We start from the raw sequence: 10,106 nt of genomic DNA on the forward strand, positions 1-10,106 counted from the left end.
AAGCTCATTCACAGCTGTTGGATGCTTCCTCAGCCAAGTCAACAAGATCCAACAGGTCACTGAGCAGACAGTGCCAGTCCATGAGATGACTCCATTTAGACTGTCACTTCTTCCCTTCCCAGAAAAGGTGGGAATAGAGGTGTTTAGGGAGAAACTGCTTCTCCCAACACCTCCTCCTGTGCACTGTAACCTGACACAAGATCAGGCACCAGCATTCAATGCTCTTTTTCCTGCTTTCTCCTGCAGTCAACAAGAGCAGGTTCCCTAAGTTCCCGCTCCCTTTCCAGGCACAACCAGGCTTATATTGCAGAGGAGGAAGGCTGCTTGCATGACCTGTAAGGGAGTAGCAACCCACAAGAGCTCTCCCCAAAGTTCAGTGGCTAAAAAGGTTAAACCAACCTAAGTTAATCAAAGTTTGTTATTAGACAAATGCAGCACTGGCCTCCCAGGCTCCCTCCTAAAAATGTCCTTAGAGGTCAGCCTTTACTGGAAGCACTGGAAATTACACACTGCTCATCAACAGCTCTGCTGGCGAGGTAAATACGTATCCTGACTCTGCTCCATTCTGAATCGAAGCATTCTCCCATAAAAAACCAGGTTTGCTGAGAACGGAAAAAAAACCGAAGCCATGAACACACACCTTCCTGCAGACTGCACAGCAACATGGGATTGCGGAGATCCCAATTCCCATCTCAGGAACTGGAATGCAGATTAGATGCCTTGCATAAAAGAGGGGGTTTAGTTTCTCAGCATACCATCTGGAATGATTTATTTGTAGTCAGGGGCAGGATTGCTTCTCCCCTCAACAAAGTGACAAGGGAGGCCACCAAGTCAGTAAGGCAAAGCTCATGAGACTGAGCAAGTGTCAATGAAACCAGACCTGGGAAGGAAGCTTTGCCTTAGTGAGGGCAACAGAGAAGGCAGAAAGGAAGACATACCTAGCAGTGATTCAATTACAAAATAGTTGACAATGCTGCTAAATAAAGAAGTTTACTTTCCAATAAAGACATTTACCACTACAGCTGCTCTTCTACTTACAGAGGATACAGTTGTGTTTTTCCTAAGAAAATGCACCATGCAGCCTAATAAAAAAGACAATTCTGATACCTCCAGTGTTGGGAGTGAGAGAAATATATAAAAAATACTATTTTTCCAAAAAAGCTTTCCTACTTCACATAGTGATTTGCTACGGAAATTTCTCAAAGCATTAAGACCTATGCCTGAAAGCCTGTATTATGAAACTCTGCAGATACAACTCCACTGCTGAAGACATCAGATGTTACTTGGAAAGCCTGAATCTCTATTCTTTCTTTTCCCATGAGAATATGATTTGCTCTTATAGTTACACATGCCCCCAGTTAGCTGCACAGCCAATCCTCCCCTTCCAGCCCTACAGACAGAGAGGTGTCTCTCTAACCACTCGTCAGCCCTGGCTTTGTATTCATTTTATTTAGCTTAGTGTATTTAGGAGCACTGATGACTGCAGACAGTGCAACCCACACCCAAGGCTCATTCTTTCATTTTCAAATCAATTTTTCTTCTAGTAAACATGTCTGGATTTTCTCCCTGCTCTAGAGCTTTCCCTGTAGCTTTACAATCTTAGATAATGAAAGGGCCTCAGCCACACATTGGGAATACAGACATAGAAGGTTTTTGGTTTTTAGAAGGCCTGTAGTATATAGACTAAAGGATTTTTAAGGAGGTCTCATAGCACATTAATACTTGTGTGCATTTGCATGGGTGCAGAGGCTGTAAAAAAGAAGTGACATCCATTGGCTGTGGATTCATTTGCTGTGGAGGAAGCCATCTGGTAACAAAAGAGCTGAGTGGACAAGTGATACATCTGACTCGGAGACAACGTATTTTGTGCACTACTGAAGCACCAGGAGGCGTCTGTAACAAAACACATCACCTCAGAATGAGGTGTTCCAGAAAACTACCCCTCAGGGTTTGCTAAGACGACAAGAAGTTTCTCAGACTGTTTCACGGGTAATTTCCTAGACCACTGAGCCTCACAAACATCAGTACAGGCAGAATCCTGTGCTCTGCACTTCCTAATTCTTCCAAAAACAGCAGCCTTGACTTACAGGAAATACAACAGCAGGACTCCTGAGTTCACCCTTCTAGTGAAAAGTTATTTCTCATTCATTTCCTGGAAGTTCATGACTGACCTAGAGGACAGACAGCTAAAAGGGTGATCTATCTGCTATGCCCTGCTCTGAAATGCTGCCTGCATTGATTCTCTTGTCATGAAACTGCTGGCCTCCAAAATCAGATTGGTATCATAAGAAAACAATAAATAATTTCCTTTAAAAAAATCATTAAACAGACAGTGGGGTTTAGTAAAGATTATTTACTGACAGCTATTTAACAGTCATGTCTTCTGAATAAGTTTATTCTTATGCAATGCATTCCACTACAAAAAGAAAAATACTACAAAGCCACAATCATAACAACCAAGAAAACAAAATAAACAGACTTTCAAAAACTGCAACAAATCAGCTTTTCCCCATCTGCAGGGAAGGGAAGCTGGGGATAACTCCTCCAAGAAAGACCTTCCCTTAGCAAACCACAACACACCAGAACACTGGTATGGTTCTTGCACCACAGACATTGTATGTGGTCATACAATGGTGCTGACCAAGCAAAAAGGCTGCTCAGAAAAGAAAACTGCATAATGCCCATTTTCTTGATGCATGGCAAAGCTCACCACTGAGCAAAAAGATGCCACTGAAAGTCAAGGAATCCAACAGCGAACAACAGCAACAGTGTTCAGTCAAGAATGAATTGCTCAGTTGTCAGCGCTTTCCTCCACAAGAAACAGTGGTGTTCTTAACAACCAGCAAAATCCAAACTGGTGACACTTTTACAATGCAAATTCCAAACATTTCCCATTGATGAACTAACAGAATGAAAATTCTCTCGTGAATTATGTTGATGCATGTGAGACCACAAAATTATCTGGAAAAGAGGAAGCCAGTGGTAACAGAACTTGTCAGCTGTGTTCACTCAGAGGTGGGAGGAACACACCCAGATCTGGCTTTGCACTTTTTTTTCTATTGTACAGACAAGTCATCTTTGGTTTATAGATTAATGTGCGCAAGTTCATAGGTAACTCACAAAGATATTTCAGAAGACTTTCAAAACCAAACAAATAAATGAAACATTCAATGTCAGGAATCAGCAAAAGAGAGCAAGATGGGCCTGAAACAGCCATAGTTCTACATTCATGTTCCATATTCTGATAATTACATGATTGTCATCTGGTCTCATGTCCAGCAGAGGAAAAGTGAAGGCTGGGCAATGACATATGGCAGCAAATGTTCTGCTTCTTTCTGAAACTGGAAAATGTTTTATTAAATAGGAAAAATTGCACAGGAGAGAAAAGAATGTAGATCCTGCAATTAAGGTACTCAAATGCTGTTCCTGAGACATTCTGTTTCATCCATGCCTCTATCTCTGCATCTGAGATGTTCAATACACTGTTGGCAGCCTAATTTTTCAGAAGTGGTCAACAATTACGTCTTTTCCATTGTCTTGGCAGATATATTTAGCAGTCTGCACTGTCAGCAGACTTAAAAGGATCTGAACATATGGAGCACTACATACTACCTTGAACTCCTACCGAACAGCTCTTGAATGCATCACACATCCAAGACTACTGGGTATTTTTTTTTTTACTCTACATCAGTGAGTAAACTGATTGCTCCTTCACACAGATTTCTTCAGATTACTGTCAAGATAGATTAAGATTTACAAACCCCTAAATACCGACATGCAGAATGCCAAAGAAAAGCTTAGAAAAATTAATACCACCGTCTTCACAGCAGAGTCAACTGCTGAATGGAATCCAGATACAAAAGTCACTGGACAAAAGATAACAGAGTAAGCTATTCAGGAACAGTGTGTGTTAAGTGAGTCCTTCACCTGTGAAATAAATACTCATGCACTTCAATATCTAATCGTAAGAGGTAGTTTAAGTAAGAATAAATAAGTAAATGTACATATTTGTACAGATTACTTAAAGTATATCTTTAACCTTTTGAGTGTACGCCTTTGAACCGTAACAACTTCTTTTAACTTGTGAAAGCAAAGCACAAGGGACAAACCCTCTCCCCTTTTTTTTTTTTAAGAAGAAATTAAATAAAAGACTAAAAGAGTGACTTCACGGAGATATTTCTTTAAAAATCCATAAAGAAATCATTTCTTGTGTTTCTGATATATGCCAAGAATAACTCTGCTTTTTAGAGAGATGCTAATCTGGATTTGATTCTGCCACCCTGGTAAAACTTACAGAGAATGCAAAAGAATTTCAGAGAGGCCAAAATTGCAAAGATACCCATGGTAAAACAAGCCTTTCTTTTGCAAAAAAAGAATAAAAAGGGGGAAAAGGACTTAAAAATATAACTGCATAGTACCTTTCCTCTTAAGACATCTGAAGGGATAGAAGTGTGCAAAAAATCTAGCAGGAAATAGAAGAAAACATATCAAAGTAAAATAGCTTGTTTATATTGCCTTGGGAAATCACAGGAAATATAGTAAGGGGAGTATAATTGTATCAGAAATCCTATACAAAGAGAAATGCGATGGAGTAAAAAGGAAATAGACAAGTACTTCGGGGCAAATTTAGAAAGAAGGCAAAACCATATTTTATTTGGTAACAGCAACAAAAAAAAGTGAGGTAAAGAGGTTCTTCATATGTATCTGGAAACTGAGAGGAAGGAAGCTATTAAACAATTTTTTAACTGGAATGAGTGTAAGACAACAGATTTTAACTACCTCCAAAAAGGAAAAAACCTCAGTTAAATTCTAGCAAACTATCTAACAAAGTGGAGAAAAACAGATGTTAAGGGGAGTAAGGATTCTTTGAGAGCAATTAGAGGTATTCCTACATTACACAACTGAAGTATTAATTGCATTCAAGTCAGAAGGGGCTTTTTGCTTCAGAATAGTTTAGGAAGTCAGCAAAGCAAACTAAAGGGAGAGGCAAGCAAGGTCCCAGAGGATGGTAGAACAGCAAACATAGCAGCAACTTAAAAGCAAGAAGAGGAGGAGAAAGCTGTAATTCTAACATAAGAGAGATGGTCTAAACACAGTGTAATTAAACTGAACAAGGAAAAATACAGATGTAAAACGCCACTTGGAAAGGGCAACCATGAAAATACTACTATGAAGGAAAAGTGATCAGTTTTATTCCATGACTACTGTAGAAAAATTCTCAAAAATTTCCCAGCTTAACTTGAAGTAAAGGAGACTCCGTATGAACATCAGGATCAGTATGAACATCAGAAATGCAGCATGATCACCAGATGAAAAAAAAATGAAGAATAAACAGCAGAATAGAGAGAAATCTATGTTCCAGGAACCTTTTTAGATACAGGTTAGACCAGCACTTGACAAGGATCATGTGAACTCCAGAAGCAGATAAAGGGCAGGACAGGGGAGCTCCAGGGAAGGGAAGCACTCACAGCCAGCACACCAAGGTGACCACACCAGGAGTGCCAAGCACTGCTGAGATTACTGAGGGAACAACACAAGACCTATCAAATTTGGTTATGACTTAGCAAGACTGGAATCAACAGGGAAAACGAATTAGGGGCAGGCTGTCATTTAGGAGAAGACTGGGATGAAGAAAGGGAGGTGTGAAGGAAAGGACTAACAACCACAGGCCATCAGTACCTACCAGGTAATGCTTCCCTGCTCGTCACCACAGCTCAAATGAGGGCAGACAGCAAAGCCTGCTGTTCTGAGACCCTCACAAGAATCAAAGCTCCTTTCTGCTGTCAGGGGAACTGGGGCTGGGAGGGAGGTTTGCTGCTCTCCCTGGTAAGCAGGAGAATAGCTGGGTAGTGGGACAGAGCATCTGAGCATCACCATGCTGGGCCTTGCTCATGCCCACCTTTGCCTACCACCTTGCCAAGTCCCCTGTCATCCCTGACCTTCCATAGCACTTCTGCAATGCCAAAGGAGCAGAATCTAAGTCCTGTGACTCCATTCATCCTCAACATGTAAAAATAATTTCCAGAATATTCTCAGGGACAAAGTGATCTATTTCATATCTGCCCTGGGGAGCATCACGAAGCTACGGTGCTATGGAAAAATGTAATTTGGTTTTGTATTGACCCCTCTGTAATAATTTCAGTAAAATGTTTGGATTGTTGCCAACTCCCCTGTACATATGCAGCTAAATCCTTTGACACCTGGGATATAATTTCAGCAGCCTTTGAAGGAGATGGAAGAAATGGTAAAACCATGAAGTGCAAGACTCCAACATCTGAATGAAATTATATCCACCAAATAAACATTCACCAGATGAATGATTAACAGAAAGGCAAATTTATTGTAAACACTGACAGCAAGTTTTATGGACTCTGGATTCACTGCAAAAAATTTCAGAAAATCATGATAAGTGCAGATGATGAGCATTTAATTTCAGTCTAGAATGTATTTTAAGTGCAAATTTGTTCCATTTAAAATGTGGTTTTGAAAAAAATAACCCTTTCCTCAAATATCCAAAAACTTAAAATGCACAGCAATATCTGAAATGCCCTTAGTCTTGTAATCATTCAACACTTTTTTTAATATTATTTTACGTGACTGAAATTATCTATTTAACTATGCACTGACACTGAAGAGAGCAGTCCAGAATCTTCTGGTCATCTTCAAAATAGTAAGGGGGAAAATGCTCAATAATGAGCATTCTTAACAAAGACTGAATGCTTTTGGAAAAAATCCTGCTATATACTTTGCATCTTAATGGAAAGTCTTTGGATCCCTGACCTCATTCCAAACATCTGTGAATGCAACATGCCCTAATATTCTCCATGGGAGTATCTCTAGAGCTCATGCCACTGTTATAACATCCACTGAGAAGTCAAAAGAAAAGAAAAGTTCGAGCAGCAGATGCTGGAAATTATCTTTTCCAGTCACCACACAACCATTTTCTCAGAGACTTATGGCCATTGTTACATAAACTCACTCCAGAAATGATACTTAACATTTGCTAGACTACAGATGCTATAAAAAAGGCCACGCATCTGGTAACTCAGTGAATATATTCTGTTTCCATTTGGTATCAAATATTTTCCCCATAACAATTTATACTCCCTGTTTTTCATCAGTCACGGTTCTAACAAAAACTGCATTTCATCCTTTTCCTATCAAGAAACTGACGCTAGTTAGCTTTCAGTATGATAGCACCTTCTGTGTAAGCGTGGGCACCAGACCAAAAAAGAAAATTAATACAGTTTCATGGCATTCAGTGTGAACAATGGAAGTGTTTTGCCATCCAGACAGACAGCACTGCATTCTGCACAGCCTGCTGTGGCGGTGATGTATCCCTGCTGAAGAGCTATTGATACAGTCACTGAAATGTGCCATGCAATTCTTAAGTCATCCCTCTAAAGCCTGATATCAAAATAATGTGGCAGTTCATGCAGTATTTTTCACTATAAAACTTCATAAAGATTTTCACTAATTAGGTTTGTGCAATTCATTAAAATAAAATACAGCTATGGATAGCAAGAGAAAGCAGAGTAAAGACTATAATCCAGAATTATGAAAAACAAAAGTAGTATTGAAGCATACTTGAGCCAATCCCTATAATTTGGCAAAACAACTCAAAACAATGAAAAATTGTCTCTACTATGCAAAGACAGTTTTTAGCAAAGTGTGAAGAACCACACTGACCCTAATTCAGATCCAAATGTGGTTCCAGATCAGAACAGCATACCAGCACAGAACACAGCACATACAAGGAACCATGCCTATTACTGGGCTCAGGACTGGAGAAACATGGAAAAAAGAACTGTTCACAAGTTCTTTTATCACTAATCTACATATTCCTGCACTGCAGGCCCAGCTTCTGGCAGAAAGAAACAGGGAAGACAGCAGATTAGTCTTAGCTTCCTCTCAGTGATGCCAAGGGATCACTGATTTCCAGGAAGACAAAGATATAACCATGTGACAAATACCGAGAAATGCAATTGCTACCGAGTCAGATCTAAGCACATTTCCCAGATGCAGAGTTTGACCTGACTCAGAAGAAAACTGGGTACACAGCACCTGCTCTATTAATCCCTGCTCTGAAACAAAGCTGGGCATGCAGCTGCTGCTGAGAACCAGGGTACCACCCAGAAAGAAACCCCCCATCTTCTAGAAAAGTTAAGAAACCCAAATAGCAAGGTGTTTTGCAGAGCTCTCAGCCCCCGGTCTGTGTGCGGCCAACATGAGCCAGATTTCACTAATTACACCCCAAGCAATCACAGGCAACAGAACAAAGAACAGAGAACTTCTACACAACAGAGCAACTGTTTGCAGCTCCAACCCCTCACCACAAAGCTCAAATACAAGGTGAAGGTTTCTAAGCCTGCTACTACATAAACAAAACAGATTGCATCCCAGATCCACATAAGCACTGTAGCTGGAGCTACAGAGATCCCGGATCCAAAGCTGGCCAACTGCCAAAACTTGAGTATCCCCTGCTGCAGCATTAACTCTTTCATCTTCCTTTTTACTAGAAATAGTGAACAAACTTAGGGTGGTTTTCCATTCACTCCAGGCATAATTAATCCATAATAAATCCATAATTTTAAACCAACTCATATTTACCCATCCCTACCACACAGATTTCTTCTTTAAGGAGAACTAGTTGTTGTCTATAACTCTGGACTACAGAACCAGAGGCTGCACAATGAGAGCTCCCACGGTTACATCAGTGATATCAACACCTTGGTGATTACCAAAGCAGTAAAAGCAACTTCACCTAATGTTGATTTATTTGCTAAGTGCACAGCTTTTTAAACCATTTATTGCAACTCACCAAAATTTCTCTTTGTTCTTCAAGATTTTTTAAAAAGTTCGAAAACTCATGAAGTGATGCATCTGTAATACAAAACAGTAAAAAAAGTTTAATCATGTTGCAGGATGGAATGGCAAAATATAGCCACTTATAGTCACTTCTTACCTACCTATGTATCTTTCATCATCTGTCTCTGCATCACCAATGAATTCAAATTTAAAGTCTCTCAGAGAATGGGCAAATTTTCTCTGGGCTGCTGAAAGGTCTGCAAGAAAAAAAGCACAGGTTGAAGGGTTAGGCAGTCATTTTAAGTAGGCCAGAAGATCTCACTATGCCTAGAATGATCAACTTTTATAAGGAACTCTTAACACCAGTCTGCCTAAGGATATTACTGGACATTCAGTGTTGTCTAACCCTCTTCTGAGAGGGAATTGGACACACAGATTTCTTTATGCAAGGCTATATAGTAGAAAGCACATGTGATCATGTGTATAATATTACATCTATCCTTACACTTCAATTTAGGGTACAGGCCATGTAAACAGATCTGTAACTACAGAAGTTAAGGGCACAACACTCAGTGTAAGTTGTATCAGTTATCTTGCTCTGCTAACCTAAATTCACACATATATTCATCACCATAAACACACACCTTAGAATTTTCTGGATACTACACATAGATAGCTCCACTAGTGAAACATTTATGCATAAATACACATAAACCAAATGCAAAGAATTGTTGCACTTGAACTAGAAATTCCATGGAGTTTAACCCTGCCGAAAGCTAAGTTAAATGCACAGCATTAAAATTAATTTTACATTATAACTGTTTCATAATAGCTCCAAAACATTTCCAGCAACCCAAATTTTACTAAAAATTTGAGGTTGGAGGCTGCACTCTTACATCCCTCAGGAAGCAATCAGACCCCATATTCAGTCACAATATCATCATGATAAACCCTTATTAAATTCATAAAGCTGTAAATAAACAGTGTAAACACACTTTTCTGTTGTGCTGACGTGTGCAGGTTGGGAATGTCCTAAGTTCTGGAAGGATACAATTGCTCAGTGGAAGAAAAAAGGATGCATGTCCTGGTATACCTCTACCCAGTAGTAAAGGTTTTACTCACATTTTTGTTGTCAGCCAAAGTTAAGGACAATTTAAAATATTTAGTTAATCTATAATCTTTTTCATATCACATGCAGTTCTGAAGGGCTAAGAGCAACTCTTTTAACAGGCCAGGTAAGCATTTTGCTCTTTAATATTAACTGGCACTAAAAGATCGCTAGCTTGGGCTTTTTTGTT

The 10,106-nt window shown here is 39.6% G+C and overlaps 1 protein-coding gene across 1 annotated transcript in view; it reads right to left on the minus strand.

Moving 5' to 3' along the window:
* Window positions 1-9,072, minus strand: part of ARHGAP10 (Rho GTPase activating protein 10) — a gene marked incomplete at its 5' end in the record, with an annotated part of 104,181 nt that extends 95,109 nt beyond the window's left edge. Inside the window, 2 exons of the mRNA XM_017744110.1 lie at window positions 8,822-8,883; window positions 8,970-9,072. Coding sequence (XP_017599599.1) covers window positions 8,822-8,883; window positions 8,970-9,072 — 165 coding nt within the window. The remainder of the gene's footprint in view (window positions 1-8,821; window positions 8,884-8,969) is intronic.
* Window positions 9,073-10,106: the final 1,034 nt, after the last annotated feature.

This window comes from Corvus brachyrhynchos, unplaced genomic scaffold, assembly GCF_000691975.1.
Source record: "Corvus brachyrhynchos isolate BGI_N302 unplaced genomic scaffold, ASM69197v1 scaffold229, whole genome shotgun sequence".
NCBI lineage: Eukaryota > Metazoa > Chordata > Aves > Passeriformes > Corvidae > Corvus > Corvus brachyrhynchos.